This window comes from Gallinula chloropus (genome assembly GCF_964237585.1).
Source record: "Gallinula chloropus genome assembly, chromosome: 4".
Classification (NCBI taxonomy): Eukaryota; Metazoa; Chordata; class Aves; order Gruiformes; family Rallidae; genus Gallinula; species Gallinula chloropus.
The window spans coordinates 4,857,834-4,877,683 of record NC_140088.1 but is presented as its reverse complement, the minus strand read 5'-3'; the positions used below and the strand labels follow the sequence as shown (position 1 = coordinate 4,877,683).

General features: G+C 47.2%; 1 protein-coding gene across 2 annotated transcripts in view; it reads left to right on the top strand.

Moving 5' to 3' along the window:
* Positions 1-38: 38 nt before the first annotated feature.
* Positions 39-19,850, top strand: part of IFT43 (intraflagellar transport 43) — a gene marked incomplete at its 5' end in the record, with an annotated part of 44,154 nt that continues 24,342 nt past the window's right edge. The window contains 4 exons of one of the 2 annotated variants that reach the window (XM_084262779.1): positions 39-92; positions 622-711; positions 6,396-6,425; positions 16,031-16,098. In XM_084262779.1, coding sequence (XP_084118905.1) covers positions 39-92; positions 622-711; positions 6,396-6,425; positions 16,031-16,098 — 242 coding nt within the window. The remainder of the gene's footprint in view (positions 93-621; positions 712-6,395; positions 6,426-16,030; positions 16,099-19,850) is intronic. The other variant, XM_084262780.1, reaches the window with a different exon arrangement.

Here is a 19,850-nt window from a genome sequence, read left to right as displayed (position 1 = left end):
GGCGGGCTGTGCGCCGGAAGCACCGGCGGCGGCGGCGGATGGAGGCTGAGCCGGAGCGAGCGGAGGCGCCGCGGCGGGGGGGTGCTGCCGGGGTGAGCGGGCCCGGGCTGCGGAGCGAGGTGGCCGTTAACGGTCGCGGGGCGCTAGCGGGGCCCGGCCCGGAGAGGGGCTGGGGGAGGGCAGCCTCTCCGAGCGGGGTGGGGGGGCTCTGGGATCTTCAACCTGCGGTAACGCGACGAGCGTGGCCGGGAGAGAGTCTCGGGGCTGGGCTGGGAGTCGGCAGCGCCCCGAGCACGGCGGGCGGAGGCGGGGAAATCACGTCGTCCGTCCGTCCGTCCGCCCACAGGCCTGCCCGGGCCTTCCCTGGGCGCCGCCGCGGGGTGAGGCTTCTGCGGGGCCGGGGTGAGGCTGGCGGGGCCGCGCAGCCCGCGGCTGAGGTGGAGGAGCGCGGCCCCGGCCCCGGGGTGGCTGCAGGGTGCACCCCCGCGGCAGGTAACGCCCGTGTGCCGCCCAGGGCAGCGCGGCCCTGCAGCGCTGTCGCGTTCTCCCCCCCTGCTCTGAAGCCGCTGTGGTTGGTAACCCTGTGCCCTCTGCTCCTTCGTGTTCCCCCCGGCGCTGCAGGTGCTAAAGATGGGCCGCCGAGCCCGCCAGGACTTCTTTCCAGATGAAAATCCCAGCAGGAAGAATTCCCCGGCTGCTTCTCTTGGAGAGGTGGGTGTCCTGTCAGGAGAACCTGTCTGTAGTGCTGGTGGTGTCTGCAGCGGGGGATTCAGCCTTGCTCCTGAGGTTCATTCCCCCGTGGTGTGCTCTGGCCTTTGAGGTTTGTCCCTGGAGTTGTGACTTACGTGGCTGCCCCGTCCCTTTCCTGGTGTTGCCCTCAGTGGGATGTGTCCTTTTCACACAGGGTGACGTATATGGGGCTGCCGTTTCCCATCTGTGAGGTATGGGGAGCAGCATCAACCAGGACTTGAGGCCTCTCCCTCCTGTACATGTGTATCTTCCATGGGAATTAAAATAGGAGCAGACACATCCTTGAGTGATCAGTTTTGTCACCATGTGTGGTAGCAAAGCACAATGCAGGGAAGCAGGTGCCTTACTTTTGCACTTTGTTTTTGCTAAAGTCAAGAGTACAGTATTCGAGGTGGTCAGTATCAAGCTTATACAGTGACACTCTTTTTCCCTTTCCTCCATGCACAGGCTGCAAAGGTCATGATAGGAGCCAGTTTTGCAGCATCTGAGACTGTCTTGTGGCTAATAACATGGGAAGTCAGTTCCCATTTAGAGTCTGTTCTTAACAGTACATCTTGGAAAGGTCTGGAACCCCCCTTACACAGGAGAGTGAGGCAACATCCTATAACAGCCAGAAGGATAAGATCTGGACCCTTCTGATTTACCTCCTTGCTTAGCACTGCAGAGTGCTCAAATTCTAGTTGGAAGCTTGCTCTCTGATGTTAGCATGGCTTCTCCACAGGCATCTCCTGCTGCAAGGAGCACCTACTGAGAAATACACAAGTTTATCTCCCTTACACCTTCAGATGGGCAAAAGGGCCATCAGACTTCCACCTTACTGACAGTGCTGTTTGTTTAAATGAGGTGGAACTTAGCCTTTTGCAGTGCAGTAGTGGTCTCCAGCCTGCCATATTCTTATCTTTAAATTGCAAACCCACTTTGCCCCGCTGGCCACCCTGGCACCAACTGTGCTCAGAGCCCTGGGACCTTCTGCCTTGGGAGTGGCCATCCTCCAGTCCTCTGCATGTTGGCAAAACTTTCTGTTAACACAGCTGAGTAGTTGTGTCCCAGCCAAAATGGTTTGGTGGGGGATATTTCCTTGGAGTCCCTGCAGTGCTGTTGACAATACACTGTTGTGGTTTAAGTCCACAGTAACACCAGTGGTGGCTTTTCTGAAGAAAGTATGCTCTCTTCTCTTGGTAGGCATAATGGAGAATCATCTCCCATCTATGTGGTCTCCCCTCCTCAGGAGTTCAGGAGGGAGTTTGCAGAAGGTGTTAATTTAGGAAGCTGAAATAACAGCAGGTCTCATATATAAAGGGAGCCTTAAACCAGCTGGTGGTTTAAGTGGGTGAAATCGTTGGTTAGCCTCCAGGTTAGGGTGGCTCACTGTCAGCTTGTTCTCTTATTGGGACTGGCCATCCTTGTTCATGGACCAATTCCCTGGTTAGGAAGAGACCAGGGTGTGGTGTAGGGGCACAGGTGACTGACTGTAACTTACTGCAGTTCCAGCTGTGAAGAGATGGTAAAGGCTCCAGACCTTGGGCACCCCTGGAGAGGACTAAGAAATCGTTACTATCTTCTGCCTGAAAGCCCTGAGCTTTCCAGCAGCAGAGGGGTGAGGCCTTCCACGCCTCACAAGATTCAGATATGTTATTACTGGATCTTAACCACCAGGAAGAAACGTTTGTGTCAATATTCTCCCTTCACACAGTTCTTTGTTGCTGAATGCTGCTGTTAACTTAAAACCATGGAGCTACTGGAGAAGAGACAAAATCTGCTATGGATAAGGCTCAGCCTTTTCCTTTGTCCCAGAACTGGAGGTCTTTCACACCTGATCATACTTGATACTAAAGGGAGCATTTAGTAGAACCAGTATTGTTTTTCTCTTCCCCCCAGATTGGCAATCACCTTTTCTGGAAGCTTGGTCTTGGCTTGTCTCCAAGTGGTGGGGTCAGCTGTTAGGATGGGTGTCTGGTTCAACCATCTGGTCATCTTGAAACCTTTTCAAGGAACCTTCCCAAATGAAACACAAAATAAATAAAAAAAAACCAACAAAACAACATTTTTTCCTGGAACTGGCAGCAGTGGAGGAGGCTCCATGCAATTTCACTCAGCACACCGGGTTTTATTCGTCATTTTGAAGACAAAGGGGTTTGTCTTAAACCTTTCCCATATTCACACCTTCTTGGGTAGATTCACATTCAGGGTGGTGATGCTGTCCTCAGTAGTTCCCTCAGGGATTTAAAACTGTTTTAAGGTTCACCTTGATTTTATTAATTAATTTATTTATTTAAATTCCATGGCAGTCTGCCCAGCTCAAACTTCTGGGGCGAGCACACCACTGGTGCTGTTGTTCTGGTCTTTTCATGACATGGAGAGCCATCCAGGAAGTGTTTTTCAGTCAGGGCAGCTTGCTTGAAGGAAGCAAAAAGTACCTGACTTATCCACATTTCAACATTTGGGCTTGTTACAAGGAAATTCACTTAACATAATTAAAAAGATCTTTGTTCTGAAGTCAATAGGCAAATCATCTGGCTTGGAGCATAGATCTTATCAGACTGCTGCTGATCTCTCCTTCACCTGGGCTCTGCTGAGACTCTGAACATCTCCTCAACTGTGTCTTCTCTTACAAGGTGTTGTTCAAACCTTTCCTAGGGCACAACTGCAACCTCTGGTGCCTCACAGCCTGATGTACTTCCCCCAAGCTGTATGGAAATGGAACGGTATCTTAGTGTCTTTGCAGTGCCCGTTTGTGTGTCGATCTCCCCCAGTAAGTTCCTTCACTCTAGAGCTGTGTCTGCAATTCCTCTGCCCAAATCTCTGTTTGATAATTCCCATTCCAGTGTGGAAGCACCTGTGTTGCCTTCCAGCTGAGACCTCTGTCTCCTCACGGGGCTCACTAAAGCTCACAAAGCTCTCTGGCCGCCGTCTGACACGCAAGAGCATTCCTGCCTCTTCAGATGTACAAGCACTAACAAACAGCACTGCAGCTACCTGCTATTTCAGGAGAGGCAAGAAGGAACATGATTATTTGCTGGAACTGGTGCAGCCAGCCTGCTCCTGCAGCAGTGGCTCTGCCTGCTCATGGCCTTCAGAGCTCCTTGGGCACCCAGGGGAATACGCCGTAAATGGGAATTCCTAGAGATAAATCTGCTTGCTGCATGCCAGGGCTCTGCATTTCAAACATTCATTTTCAGAGGGGTAATGTATCCATTTTTCCATTGGGAGGCCTTTCCCATCCCCTGGCTTGATGTGCTGTTGCTTTTTACTCATCTCCATGCTATCAAGTCTCTGACAAAATGGGACAAAGCCAGGCTGGTCATGTTACGTGTCTAACAGGAGGGGCAGATCATATAATAAGATCTGCTGAAGATCTTTGCTCTCCCATCCTGCCAGGACTTTGGGAGGCTTTTACAGAGTAAAAGTCAAATCTTTTTCCAGGCTCTTAACATCACAATGTCCAACAGCCTAAATGCTGGCTTGATGACGTCCATCAGAAGAAGCTGTTTGGCAAGCTCTGGAGCTCTTGAGGAGATTGATCTGGAAAAGAGAGTGGAAAAGCATTTTTTAAATTATTAGTATTTATCAGCTAATTTTTCCTTTTTTTGTGGCTTCTCTCAGCTAGAGTGAGCTATTTGCTGTTGTGTAAGAAATCACTATGCAAAAATATTGTGATGTTACCCTGCTTCCATGGTCTGTTTTCTCTTTGTCCTACAGGATTCCCTTGAGATCTTGTTCAAGGTTTTACTGTGTTTTTACCTCTTGCAGGCTCAATGTGATGTTACCTGTGTCCCTTTGGCAAGGCTTGTAGATCCTTTGAGTGGAGACTGTTTTAACAGGCAACAGGTCAGCCTAAAGGATGAGGGTTTTCCAGGCTATATTGAATCTCTCACACACAGGTAGGACAGGGTCACTTCCACTTTATATCAGTTTGTCCAAATCATCTAAGTTCCCTGCTGGTTCATGTTTCACTGAAGCTTGGGGAAAGGCTCTGTGCTTTCACTTCTGTGAGAGTGTCATCTTTTCCTGTTGTCCTGCCTGGTATTTGTAAGCTTGTCTATGCAGTTGTGGTCCGTGGGTGATAGTTAAAAACTGAGTATTTCTGTTCTGTAAAAAGTATTCACACAAGGTTCATGTAGACAAACAAAAGCTTGGGCCACCTCCACCACATATTGGGAGGGTGTTTCCACAGGTGAATTTTGCCAAGCAGCTATTTGGACTTCCATCACCCAGCCTGCAGTCCTCCTGGCAGTGATTCTTTAGGCTGACATCCAGGTGTTGTTTGAATAGGACTCTAGTTATCTAACCTGAGTGAATAAACAACTGCAAATCAATTGCTGAGGGTGAAAGCCACGTTTAAGATTGCTCAGGGAAGTTATTTAAATGCTTTTCCACCATGTATTGTCCAGCTGGAGTGAGTCCTGTAGCACTTGGGCTCCATAGAACCAGAAAGGCTTAGGTTGTGTTGGGCTCTGCAGAAACCTTTCTGCTCTCAGGTGTGGGGACAAGCAGGTCTCTGGCTGACAGGTACACACTTCCAATGGCTTTCACCAGTTGGGTCAATCTGATTTCATTTTTCTGCTCACTGATATGGAAGCTTCTGTACCATGTAGCTGCCTTCTGCTCCTGTCGTGGTAAGACTGTAAAACCACATGACAATGCAGATTCAAAGTGGACTGAGATACCAAGCCACTTGATGCAGAGATGTATGCAATCTATTCATCACATGGCTGCTCTGTTCCACAAGAGACATGATGCAGTCCAGAAGAAAAGTCAGGTGGATTAGTGTTGTGGTTCCAGCTACCCAGTGTGTAGTCCTGGTGCTGTGGGGTACCCTAGTTTCTCTCCCTGAATGATTCTGAACACTCTCATTTCTAGGACTGCGCAGGGATTACTGGACTCTTAGTTTCCTTCTCCTTGCATTGGTGCCTAATGACTGGTTGGAACCATCCTGCTGCTGGCAGCCTGTTCATCAGAAAGGTTCTCAACCAGTTTGCAATGTTCACAGTGATTAACTGGCTGCTTTCCTGGAGTCACTCACCTGCCCCATAACTAAGTTACTCCCTTTTTCCATAGCTTTAGCTAACACTCTGGTCAGCTAGGCACATCGTACACTAACAGCTACAGCTCCTGCTCCTAGTGGAGGATCTGGCTTTGACTTGAGACACACAGCTCCTGAAAAAAAGGCTTGCAGCCTGCTATGGTGTATAACCCTTGTATGACCAGTCCAGCATCATTTCAGGTCTCTGGCATGGTTGAGATCTTATTCTAACGTCCTACACACGTAAACAAGTTGGGTTTTGTCATGCTGTAGGGTGAAGGAACTAAGTCTTCTCTCCTCTTGCTCTCATTTGTAGTTTTGGTTTTTTTCTTTAGTAGGTATTTCAAGGACCTGATTGGTACCAGGCTTTCCTGCCACTGCAGTCAAACAGGATGCTTTGTAGCACCACAGTTGGTGTGTGCAGGAATGGCTGTGGATAGAAAGTCTCACAACAGCAGGATTAACTTTGTACTTTCTTCAGGTGAATAAGGGTGCAAAGCACATGCTGCAGGACAGCCATTCATGTCAGTCTTCAGGCTGTTTCGTGCAGTGTGAGGCTTCCATAGTTCTTCCTTTTAACTTCTTTCTCTCTCTTTTTTTTTTTTCCTCCTGATCCTTCTAGGATGAAGACCCAGAGGAAAAGGTTGGCCATGTAAGACTCGAGGCTTTCTAGGTAGATGCTGGCTCCTCTGAAAGGGACTAGAAGGACTAACCTATTCAGGTGTCTGCAGGCTAAGAATAAGACAAAGTTTGCCTCAGATGCAGTGCCTTTACTGCACCCTCTGTTCCTACTGCTGACAGGTTTTTTTATTGCCTTTGTAACAGCTGCTCTTCTCAGCTGCTGCATCTTGTTCTGAGGTCACCAATATGTGTGTAGCCATTTAAAAGTCAGGGCAGCAATTAGCTAATAGAGTGCAAAACTTGACTCAGCCCAGGTTTGCTGTCCAGTATGGTTAGCTTGCTCCCATAACATGACAACTTGTCCTTTGGGATTATGGAGTCTTGCTGGTGCCCTGGAGGAGAAGGCCAGCCAGTAGTGACAAGAACGTGTGCCCTTGTGTTTTGTAGGAGTCTTTACTTCTTACTGCACTGCAGTGCTTGTATCTGTGGTTAATAGGATTGCATAGTGCTTCTTACCAGGCTCCTGTTGTACAGAGAAAAGGAATACACATTGCTTTCTCATCCTGCAGCCAAGGTAAAATATGTCTCTTGTGTTCATTTGACATTAGAAACCAGGGTGGTGCTGCTCAAAGCAGCCTGAGAACTAGTACCTGTTTCTGTTTGTCTTTGGGCTGTTTGCACTCTTTCTAACCATGGAATTGGTGTTGCCTTCTTTTTCCTGGATTGAGTTGCTCTCTGTGTGTGTTAGACAATTAAAGCATCCTCCCCCATACTCTTAATTCCTTCTGCTGAAGCACCAGGATGGCAGATCCATGTCAGAAATTTAAAGCACCGAAAAGAAACGTGTATCACACATCTCATTAATTCTCACCTCAGGAGGGGATGCTCAGCACAAGGAGGCAACACTGCTCAGGTTAGCTCAGTTTTCTCTCTGTAGAGCTAGAGATGCTATTGTAGGAAAGATCCACTGGGTTTATTTGTCAGTGATGGATGGTTCAGGACTATGCCCAGAGCACTTTTCCATTTATCAGGCAAAGAGACCTCCCGCTGATGGGTATGGTTTTGGGGCCTGGTTACCCAATAGAAATGGTTCTTGATAATTGATCTGATCTCCCCTGGCCCTCCACTGGAACCAGTCCTTACAGTCATTTCACTGGAACTAATTCCACCTCCATACGGTGCCCTAAATCATTGATTCCCAAGGTCTGCTGTACTGAGTGGTGGCTGGTCACATGCCACAGGCACCTTCTTGCTCCTGGCTGTTCAATTTCATTAAAATAACTAAACTGGTGTGACTCTTCCACTTGAACAGTTGTTGTTGCTTCAGGGATGTTATACAATGGTGCCTGGCAAAGAGACCTTCCTTAGTGTGAAGGGATGCCTGCCTTGAAACCCCTCTTGTTTGGATAATTCCTGCCCTCTTTTTGTCAGGCTTCTGCTCTTTTAAACATCACAGTCACACTTTATAGTATTTTTTTCCATTTGTAGATGTCTGTGAAGGGTAACCAAGTGGTTAACTGGGTGTTCAGGAGTCTGACTGATCAGTAAGCTGATTGTAACTTACAATACCATATGCTTACAAACTTCTGTTAATTGTATCCTAAGTCTCTTCCAAACCAATTATTAATGGAACTTTTATATTATAAAGTGTGATCCAAAGCTTGTTGCAGCATATCCCTCCCTTAGTCATTGCCTGGCCAAGCTGAAATACTTGGCTCCTTGACTCATTTGTCCAAAGTTGGCCCCTTCTTCCCCCTGATGGCTCATGTAACCCTTCGCTGAACTCCCTTTGGGCTCTGCTGAGTGTTATGACCTGAACTCTTCCTGGATTTGGTCCCTTTCCTTGTGCTGCACTGAAGAGATCTTGTGGCTGCCTGAATACTAGCAACCAGCCCCATCTGGGCTGTCAGTGTGAGCTTACCTGCTGAAGTCCTCCCCTCAGGCCATCTACTTGCTAGGAGACTTGTTTTGCATCCCCTGGCAAACTATTTATCTTGGATCTGAATTTTTGCCAGTTGAATCACTCATTTGGCTGCACCTTCCAAGGCTGCCTGGGACATTTAGCCCAAGGCAGTAAGGCTGATCAATGGTATAATAAAGGGTGTATCCTAATATCTTGGTTAATTTGCAGAGGCAGAATAGGCAGGAGCCAGTACGAATGTGGTTGTGAGCCAAGATCATGCTGGGTTCTCTTCCTGGCTGTGCCACAGATTTGCTTTGGGGCCATGGTGAAGTCCCTCCTCTGGTTTGCTTTAGTCCCTGTCTGAAATGAGAGCTAGAGCTTTATGCAGGAGAACTGTGGGGATTCCCTAAATTTGGATCCACAGTGGGATTTAGATGCCTTATCCTCACAGCAAAATCCACAGCTTGTGTGAGGTGCCTGTGTAGTGTGTAGACAACCTCAGGGTGGACCTGTGGGTCTGCTAAGGTGGTAAAGAGTGGCTGGGGACTGTAGTGTGTCTGAAACCCTGTCCTGTGGAGTTCTGCATCTCCCTGAGAGCACATGTACCTGCACTAGCAGTGAGTGATTCTGATCTGCCCATCCCCACCATCCTCTGTTTTGTAGCCTTCATCAGTGGAGAAGGGCTTTCTCTTCCCTTCTGGGACCTCTGGAGCTGGAGGTGTTCATTTTGGTGTTGAAGCCTCATGCTTTATACATAAGGATTAAACCCACCATCCCCTTTCCAAACTGGAAGATGCTGATTTTATTCTCCTTCTGAAAGATGGATCAAGTAATGTTTCCTACCTCCCTAGAGAGTATGACAGGTAATGACACAGCTGTGAACTGCTCTGGGATTGAGAAGGCCCTCAGTACTTTCTCCTGAAGCTGCCTCTGCTTTGCAAAAGGGAATGGTGACATTTTTGGGGCTACAGGGAATGACCTTCCAACCTGAGGCAGCGACATTTGAGTGAGAAGACATCTGTTCCAGCCCCAATGAGTCCAGCTGAGACCTTGCTCTCTAGTTGTGTTTTGGTAGACCCTGGTAGTCTCAGGGTCCTTCATGGACTAAGGAGAACACCTGATTTCTGACTCTTAGCTAGGTGGATGCTGACCTCTGTGGCTCTGTATCACTCAGAGTTTGAGTGGTGACATGCTGTAAGGCAGTAACTGGAAAGAGGATTTGAGGATCTGAGCTTTCCAGAAGGGGCAACAAAGTCTTTCTGCTGTTTTGAGTTCCTAGGGCTTTTAAAACAATTTGGCTGGCAGAATGAGTTGTTGCCTTTTAGGCTAAGACAGCATGTCAGGAACAACTGTTCTCAGTGAATGTGGGATGAACAAAGTTTAAAATCCTTGAAATACAAAGCAATTAGGGGACTTAACATTGCAGTTCAGTGGAGTTGTTTGAGCGAGTGTGTTTGCATCCTAAAAATGCAGTGCAAATGATGCAGAGATCCCCCAGTGAGAAGCCACCTGCCCTCTACCTGGGGAGGTACCAGCTTGGTTACCAGAAGTATCTGAATCTAGGCTGTTTCCAGACTGACTCACATGGATCCTGCTTGCAGGTGTGTCTGCACCTGTGGTGTAGACATGGCCTGGGGCTTCCTATGATCAGGGCCTTTAATCAGAGCGGTATTTTCCTGACCCAGTTCTTACCCTTGCACAGTGGTTGGCATCCAAACTCTCATTCTATTGTCTGGTCTGGATATCTGCAGCATCCACCCCCCAAGTTCTCTTCCCCACATCCCCTGAAACTGTGAAATGTGCAGCTGAGGAGCTCTGCACTCAGCTGGGTGCTCACTGGGGGACCTTTGTTGTGGAAAATTAATTGCAGTGGGTTGGCAGTGTCCAGCCACTCTAGTTCAGAGAGTCCATGGCCTAAGTATCCCTGTGTAATTGTAACACAGTCCCTTGTAGCCCTTGTTGTATCTACACCTGCCATGGCAGTAAGATCTGCAGAATGTTGGGGTGTGACTGGAACAAAACATTCCTACCCCAAAGACCTTACAGCCTGACTGCTTTGGTTTTTTCTAGCATCCCATTCTCCCCAGTGACCTTCAGCTTGCAGATGAGCCCTCACCAGGGGCTAGTTGCATTTTATAGATGGCATGTTGCCAGAGTTTTGCCACCTTTGGCATGCAGCTGGGAGTGGGATAGCCCTCAGAGCAACTGGCATCTCTGAGAACATGGGAGAGTTCACTTAGGCAGAGCTTCCTGGAGCTGTTGCCTGTTGTCAGTCCCCTCCCATCTGTGTGTTTGTCCTGGGCTGAGCCGAATTTGTCCCCGTGTCCCCCAGTTTTTGTCATCTGTTTGGATTCTTGTTGTGCTAATAAACACCCTCCATCAAAGGGAACCAGTATCCAAGGAAGCACTGGCTTTTTTACCTGCTCCCATTTCACAGAGGTTGCTGCTTCTCTTTTTTTTCTCCAGTGGTCTTCTGGTTGCTTGTAGAAATGCTGGACTCCCAGCCTGTCCTGGGGACCGCTCAGCTGGAAGTTGGCCAGATTCTCCAGGAGGAATCTCAAAAATGCAGCTGAACTTTTGTTCCCTAATTAGGCCAACTTCCCCAGCATGAGCCCCAGCACTGCAATGGCCTGGAGCTCCCCAAGGCCTTGCACTGCCTGTCTCCCGTGCACCCCGAGAGGCTGGCCAGCAGCACAGTTATTTTCAGCCTTCTGAGGTTATCTATTGGTCTTTTGATTACGTGAACTGGAATAGGATTTGTAGTCAGCCCTGTTTCCCAGCCTTGCTGGTAGTATCCTCCCAGCTTGGCTACCTTGGTGTGGACTGGGGACAATCCCATCAACAATCATTTAATTAAAAGCTTTCTTTTCCCCACACATTTGTTTCCTGCTTTGAGTGCTCCTGGACCCAGCTGAAGGCAGGACAAGAATTGTAGGAGTGGGGTGGATGGATGGGAACGTGTCTGACTGTACGTAGTACAAGGTAGTAGCAGACTGTTAGAGAGATGCTCATGCCTGGGAGGGCTGCAGGGGCACTGCCCTGTACCTGTGCATTGTGAGAGGATGCTACCTGGTGCTCAGAGAGAATCGGGTTGCTGTGTGCTGCCTCAGGGTTTTCCTGCAGGGGAGAGCAGTAATGCTGGAGACAGGTTAAGGTACCAAATGCTGCCTTAAGACAGCTTTCCTAGCAGATGCATGTGTAAGATGAGTAAGTTTTAGGGTAATCTGACCATTGTTTTAGGGAAGTAATTCTTAGGAGTTTAACAATATGAGCTGTGATAGGTGACAGAGAATATTTGAAGCCCCTCAAAGGCTTTTTCTGTCTCAGTAGCACCTTCCCCAGTAAAGGAAGGTCAGTTACCATTAAGAAGGGTTTGTGGATGAAATGGGAATCCAGTATTTTCTGCTAGGCCTTTAAGACACGCAGAAGTCCTTGGAGGGGATTTGTTAGAATGAGGGGCACCACTTGAGTCATCTGTGGACAGGATGAAGAGAGCTAGCAGAGTCCTTTGCAAAAAGCTGAGGCTTGCATAGATCTGGGAACTGAGGCTTTTTTGAGATCATACAGGTTCTGAGATTGGTATAGATTGTAAGTGTTGTGTCTCTGCTTGGAAGCAGTGGGGCTTTTCACCGTGCAGCCCCTTAATTGGCAGCAGTCAAAGCTAATTCATTGGGCCTGTTTGTGGAGATTTGCTTTTCCTCATCTTTTCCTTCAGGCAGCTTGCTGGAGAAAAGGAAGTTCAGGCCTGGCCATGCTTCTTTCGTTCTGTTCCATAGTCAATATTGGGTAAAACAAGGCACCTACACACTGTGTAAGATCTCACAGTGTTGGTATATAGGGTGGAACGTGGTTCCCATGCATTTTAGATGTATTACATGACAGGAAAATTGCGTGTCCTCTGTCACACACAGTCAATGTCATCTGAGTCCCTGCTGCCCTGCACGGCGTGCTTGCTGTTTCCAAGGAGTTGTCATGTTGATGAAGGTAAATTAATCCATAATTCCAGACCCACTTGAGAATCTGAGAGACCCAACATGTTTATAACCTACATGTGTCAGGATAGGTCCTGAAAGAGACTTTGCTGGATCCTCGGGATCCAGAGATGCACAGGGTAGTTGCTTCCACAAAGGGAGCAACGTCCAACTAGCACCTTCAGAACTGCAGACATGACCTGACAAGTGGCTTGGAAACTTCTGCCTTAATGGAGAAGCCAAATTAGGATTCTACACCTGTCTGATAAGAAAGGCCCTGACTACAGATAAAGTAAAAAGTAGAGGTTCTACTTTAATGCAGGAGAGATGGAATTCAGGCCAGTCATTTTTCAAAGGGAGAGATGAAATACTGATTATTTGGGATGCAGGGGGAATGGGCAGCCCCTTTTCAGTGCTCTGTGGGGACAGGACAAGGGGCAATGGCTGCAAGTTGGAGCACAGGGAGTTCCACCCCAACATGGGGAAGAACTTTTCCCCAGTGAGGGTGAGGGAGCCCTGGGACAGGCTGCCCAGGGGGTGTGGAGTCTCCTTCTCTGGAGAGATTCCAGCCCCGTCTGGACGCCGCCCTGTGCAATATGAGCTGGGGAGCTGCTTTGGCAGGGGGGTTGGACCCCATGAGCTCTCCAGGTCCCTTCCAACCCCTACAATCCTCTGATTCTAGGATTATGGTGGTAGTATGAAAGTGTTGGTAAGGAAGGTGCCATCACAGAAGTGGTGAACTGAATTTCTGAGAAAAGGCTAAAAGTTCAGACCATGGCAGTGTGCCTTTACAAAGTGATGATCTGTGGAAACTCAAGTAGAGGAAATCTTCTGAAGATAAATAACTGATGGAACTTCAGTGGAAAAGCAAATCCCAGCAAGCAAGAGTGTGGTTAATGCTGTGAAAGAGACTGAGCAGCAAAAGCTGAGAGTTGACACTGCTGTCAGGACCTGGTGGTGTCTCAGTGTTCTGAGCACCAAACCATCTGTGTGTATAGTTTAGCTTTGCAGTTCGGAACATGCCTAAAAATCCTGCCCAAGACACAACACGTAGGTACCAAGAGATTCTGATTATTTAAAGACCCCAGTGTTTTTCACCAAAATGGTGTGTTCAGGAGCACATTTGCTCCATTACAGAAGAACAGTGTCCTCTGTTTCTGCTCTGCTCCCTCTGGGGTTGCTGTTCTTCCCACTTTCTGCTTCAAGCTCTTGCAGCTGCAGCATCCCTACCTGTCACTGTATTACAGCAGCACACAACATGGCATTCTCAATTGTGAATTAGGCTGAGGGTTTGGAAATGTGAGAGCAGGTGAAGGTAAGTTTATTTACTTGACAAAAGTGCCTGTGGCGTGTGACCTTATTACTGCACTTTCCAGGCAACTAGCAAAGAAAAGCTATTTATCCCCAGCTGACAGTTAGCATTGCCTTTCCTGTTGCTACTCCTCCTGTAGGCAGTTTGAAAGGAATTACCTGATTTATTGCAAGAGGAATAAAAAGATGTGTAGGTCTATGTGAGGTGTTTGTCAGTGTCAGACAGACCATTGAGGGTTGCCTGGTGTGTACGATCCATGCTGTAACATTGGCAAGACATTGGAATCAAACCCTTAGGTGCTGTGAAGCCATGCCCTGTGCAAAGACTGGGACAGTTATTCTCTCACCCTCTGATCTGGAGAGCCCCACTGGAGATATCTTTGAACTGAAGGCTACTTTTGCTGAAGAGGAATTGAATTGCAGGTGCATTGGAACGCCCTGGAGATGCTGCATTTTCCCTCAGCCTTTTGGCCCAGGTGATGTCCTAGGGAGCTGCTTTGGCAGGGGGGTTGGACCTGATGATCTCTTGAGGTCCCTTCCAACCCCTACAATTCTATGATTCTGTGATTCTATGATTCTATGTGCGTGTTACTCCGTGCACCTTTGCAGGGAGGTGTGAGGCTGTGTTGGGAACAAGGCCTGCTGGCTGTCAGAGGGATGGTGTGAGGAGAGGAGGGTTGTTTGCATGGGAAGGATCCGTGTGGGAGGGAGTACGTTTCTGAGGTAGGGGTGTGTGTAATGGGAATAGGGATGTTTATGTGGGCATGCACAGCCATATGTGGTGTGTTTTTCCCCTTTTTCCTGGGCTCTGGGTGTGTCCAGATCAACTGAATTCAAAATGCTCCTTTTTTGGCACTGTAGCCTCTTCTCTGGTTTGGCATCTTAAGAATCTGGGGGAATCATTTAAAGATCAGAAAACTCCATTCACTTGGGCCCCTGAAGGCTTCACATTCTGTGACATGGTCATTCCAGTCGACTGAGCTCTGTCCCCTGCGGATGAGCCCATATAAGGAGCCTGTTTCCTGCGTTTCACGCTCCCTGCCTGTCCCTCTGCCCTCCTGTGCTCCCTTTGCTGAAGAAAGCTGGTATTTTGGGACTGCAGCTCCTGCCTCATTCCTGCTCCCTGTTTATTTTTGGAGGATGACTATTTTTGCTCCTATCAGGCAGCTATGCAGGGTCGTGCCCCCTCCCTGCAGCAGGCAGTGGCTGCCCCTGGCAGGGTCTCTTTATTTCCCACACTCACAAACAATGCTTCTGCTTCAGGAGATAAACATGGGAGACCCCTACCCTCAGGGGTTAGGTCAACCCCTTCCTCATCTGTGCTAGAGGTAATTTGGTTTTGGCTCAGGGTTGACTCCACCACACACGCAAGGTCCCCTCTGTCAAGTCAGGAGTCACCCAGCTTATTCCCCTAATAAAAGCTGTGGGAGCCACCTGTCCCCTCACCACTGTTCCAGCTTACTCCTGTACAGTTATCATTTCCCCCTGTTTTGGGACATCTTTTCCCCCTTTCTCATGATGGTCCTTTCACAAGGTCTTGTAATCCATCTTCCCTCATTGGGCACCATCACTTGAGAGCTATTTAATCTGAAATTCACTTACTGGGTTCATCTTCTGCTTTCACTGCTGCCTGTCATGAAAAACACTGAAGCTGCTGCTATACGAGGTGCTTCACACAAGGGAAACTGAGCCCAGAACTGCAAAAGGTGATGGGCAGGTCCCACACAGTGGGAATTCATGACCCTGCTCTCTGAAAATTCCCATTGTAAGCCCCACACTGAGTTCCTCTTTCCTCTGACCACATGTAGAGTGCCACACAGGACAGTGCTAGGAAATAGCAGTGAGTGTCTGGAAGCTCCAGATGAAACTTTCCCTTTAGCATTTCAGTGGTCACAGCAGTGAGATTCATCTCAACTAACTTTAGAGGTGTTTGGTATGGCTGGCTGTATCTGAACTTGGCATCTAACCTATTCTAGGCAGTGGACAAAAGTGGACACTTTTTGGGAACAATTCCTCAATTCTTTCAGAAGGTGTCTGAAATGTGCTGACTTGTACTCTAGGAAACATGTAACGTGGTGTCTCCCACTGAAATGGGAGTGATTGAGTGCCCAGGGAGTAATGAGTGAGTAGTGGGAGTAATGAGTGAGTTCCCAGGAGATATTTTGCCAGAAGAGTGCATCCTCTGTGGATCAGTCTGCTACTGCACAGTGTGTCCTGGACAGGTCAAAATCAGGATACTGATTAGGGTGCTGCATCTTTTGCTTCCAGAGACAGTCAAAAACCTGTCCTGCAATATTTGCCTTCCTTTTGTGAATGAACCACATTTTAAACACACTCACCACCTGTTATTTGGTAAAGTGTTACATTAGTAGGTGTGGACCTGGTGTCTCAGTTGTCTTGGCTTTGCCTTGACTGGAGCTGGCTGTAACCTGTCCCTTCTCTTTATTAAAGGGTCCACCACCTAAACCCCCACGCCGCCAAGGAGGCTGGGCAGATGATCCTGTACTGGCATCTACCAAGTGAGTCCTCACCTTTTACCTTATTAAGAGGGGCTTAGTGATGGGTTAAGTGAACAGCAGTAGTTGGGCTTTGTGGTTACAGGCATTGGAAGAGTTTCTCTGGGTCTTGTAGATGGCCTGTGTCTCCAGTATCATTGTAACTCCAGACTGTTTGAAGTATTGCCCTGGCTTGCTTCTGCTGGCTAATGCTCTTTATAAATTGACCATGGGGCTCACAACTGTGTGCATGCTGCTGTCTACCTGGTAAAGTAACTGGAAGGAGCTAAGAACACAATAAGCATATTAAATGCAGGAGCTGGGAGGGGGGATTTGACTGGTTACGTCCTTTCCAGGAGAGTGACACATGACAGTACCCCTCTGACAAGAATGCAATGAACAGTTCAGGCTTTAGTGATCTGCCTTGACAGTAAAGGTGAGGTTTGTCAATGTTTATGTGTGTATGGGGTTATGGTGTAATGGAGATGGATGGAGGTGGTCAGCAAGAAGAGATGGGAGGGAAAAGGCATACAAATTGTAGAGGGTAGGTTGGGAAGCCTGGTGCTTATGAAGGACACCTAAGGGAAAGGAAATATCTGGGCATGGTAACAGAATGGATATGAGAACCAAAGGACAGTTCAGACTGGGAGGAGGTGACTTGTTGTCAAGCTATTTGTTATTTTTAAGCTGTAAAGTTATACTGGTGTTATATTTCATATTCACAGAGCTGAAGGGCTCAGTCATGGAGTGGTAAGAGGTTGCTTGTGTACATTAAGGCCTATAATAAAAGTGTGGATGTCTGGACATACGCTTCAGGGGCATTCTGATTTATGGAAAAGTTATGTACCTGCTTTAACAGAACCCTGAGAATGGGAAAGGACATCCAGAAACCTGTTATACAGTCAGTATTTCATGGGTGGTGAGAAAGATGGTCTATATTCTGGGGTAACCTTTCTGGAAAATGGTACTTTTCTGGGAAAATTACTGCTATGGTTGTCTCTGAAGAATAAATCAACTGAAAATCTGCAGAGGAGTAAAGCAAAGGAATAAAGATGTCAGCCTGAACTCCTTCTGTTCCTTGAGTTTAACTCTGATGATGGCATTGTTTTTCATGGGCTGGCTGCAGCTAAAGTTGCCATTGCAAATGTGCATCCACCCCAGAGTTATAAAAACATGCCACCAGTGATCCTGGATCATTGTAGGATCAAGCAGAAGCTTTATGGAAATGTGACAGCAGAGAACAAGGGTGAATTGCATTGTTTAGGAAGAATAAATGATATAACTGTTGTTTAGGTGAAGAATTGGGGGGTAATACAATTATTCAGGGTTGTGCCTAATGTGTTCTGGAGGACAGCATTACAGGTTCCTAATGTAACAGCTCTGTGCCATGTTTTCCCTTGTTTGAGCTCATCTGATAGATTTGGAGCAGTAGCTATTGGTGCTGCATGGTCTGCAGATCTAGCAGGTGCCTGGAGGCTGGATGAGGGCTGCAGACCTTTCTCCCCATGCGACCCTGCACAGAGGGACATGAGATGAAGATGTGCCCCTTACTCAGCCTTGCATATGATGCCATGTCATATCTGACAGGATTCTCTTCATTTGTATTAAGGGCTTGTTTGAATCCATTTTGTGAAGGAGAGATTTGTTCATTCTTTAGTTACATGAGGTACAGAGATTTTGTACAACTAGTTCCCCTGTCTTTTCTTTCCTTCAGCTGTGTGTTCTCTCAGGACTGACCTCTCTCCCTCTCTCCCTTAAAAAACTCAGAGATGCTGGCCTGTGAGGCTGTCTTTGTGACATATCCCAGAGTAAAGCCTTCACATGAGAAGTCTGAGTCATTGGCTGATGTCATACCAGTGTTGCTGTAGCTTTGTTGTTTCTGTTTTCTCAGGCTCTATCTCCCCACAGTTTTTCAACCAATTTGACTCAGTTTGGAAGCCAATCAAGTTAACTTGCTCCAGTCCCATGTTAGAACAACCTGCTTCTATTGAGACATCTGATGTAGGTAGAAGCAGTTTTATGCCAGTGTAGCTGAGCCTACACTTGGGAACTGCACTGATTTCAGTAATTTGGTTTTCAGAACTGACAGTATTAAAATCTGTGGGTTGTTTTTTGTGGTGGGTTTTTTTTTGTTGTTGTTTGGGGGTTTTTTTTATTGTGTTATGCTTAGAAAGGTAGGATGAGCAGACCAGCTACAGCTAGATTTTCCATGTGGTATAAAAACATTGGGGGTCAGATGAGATATTGCAGCAACTTGTGAAATGATCTTGTAACTGCTTATGTGCTGTTTGCTCTGCATTTGAGGTCTAAGCTTTTCATACTGTTTCTTGCAGATCAACTGTTGCTTTTCCTGCAGGGATACTTAAACTCTTTTCTGCTGTATTTCCAGTTAAGAGTCTTACCCATGTGCAGTGATCACTTGAAATTGTTCTTTATGTTTCCATTTGGCACATGTTATAGTTAAAATCTAATTTACAGCCTGTTTTTGTGCCTTTGCTGCTCTCTCTTAGGCCCTTACCTGCCCAGCTCTTGTCATATGTAGGTAAACTTGCAAATACTCTTATCTTGCTGATTGTTTCCATCAGGCTTCTGCTGTTTCAGACTGTTGTGAGATAGGATGAGGAAGGGGGCCTTACATTTTTCAAACCTGTAATTAGCTTTGAAATGAAATGGCACAGATGGTGTGCAAGTAAGGTAAAATACTTTATTAATAATTCTTATAGCATTTACAAGCGTCAGATATTTAAATTCTGGAGAACTATCAAAATGCTGTTCTTTTTCCTGATGACTTTTCAAAAATCAAGGGTGGAAAGATTAATTTGGACTCCCAGTACCTCTGTAGAATAGCTGTCATTGCAAGGAGTCTCATTCTGTAAATATGGGTAAGGATGAGGACTGCAGTAAGTGTCTGGGCAAACCCTCAGACTTGTCCTCCCCAATCAGCAAATTGGCAAATGGTGCAAAGTAGTGACTGAAGAATCTTTTTTCCTTACTTATGGGCTGTCTGGACCTGAATCTGCTGTATTTATTTGTATTTGTACTCAGAGAGAAGAATCGCTCCCTGTGAGAAGAGGCAGTCCCACTGCTGCCCCAGCAATATTCTAGCCCCTGTATTAGAGGAAAGGGGACCAGCCAAGAACCGCCTGGGGCCTGGTACCCTGCTGAGATTACATAAATAATGGTAATTACAGCTGGGTTTGCTACAGAAGCAGCTCTCTAACCACTGGATGGAGCCCAAGTGCCATTCTGAATGCTTTGCTGATGTCCTTAATGACATCTAGTGTTGACACTTGTGACAAGCAAAGCAGAGGTTTATTGTCAGGTTATCTTATGAATCAGAAGGAAGAAACACAAAGTGCCAGACAATGGGAGAAGGGAACTCAGATTTGCATACTGGTGAGGATTTGACAGAAGAGAGGTGCTTCCATGATCCATTTAATTCCAGCTCCTGCTGATCTCATCTATCTGACTTTCCTCATAGAATTGTTTTCCATTTGTCTCCCTTTCACTATCTTTATTTCCTTGCTTCTAGGGACACTTCCAATTTACTTGGGTCCTTGATCCCTTTGATCTTGTGATCAGACCCTTAAAAGTCACACAGTTGTCCTGGCAGCAGTGAGGGTTGTTGTGGAGTAAACACAGCTCCTTCCAGGTGGCCCTGCAAGCAAAGGCAAGTGCTGCTTTCAGTAGGCAGTCCCTTCCAGTGCCTGCATGTGTGCCTCCTCCTTTCTTCTGCAGGGATCGTGGCAGTTTAGCAACAAGTGCTTGAAGCAATT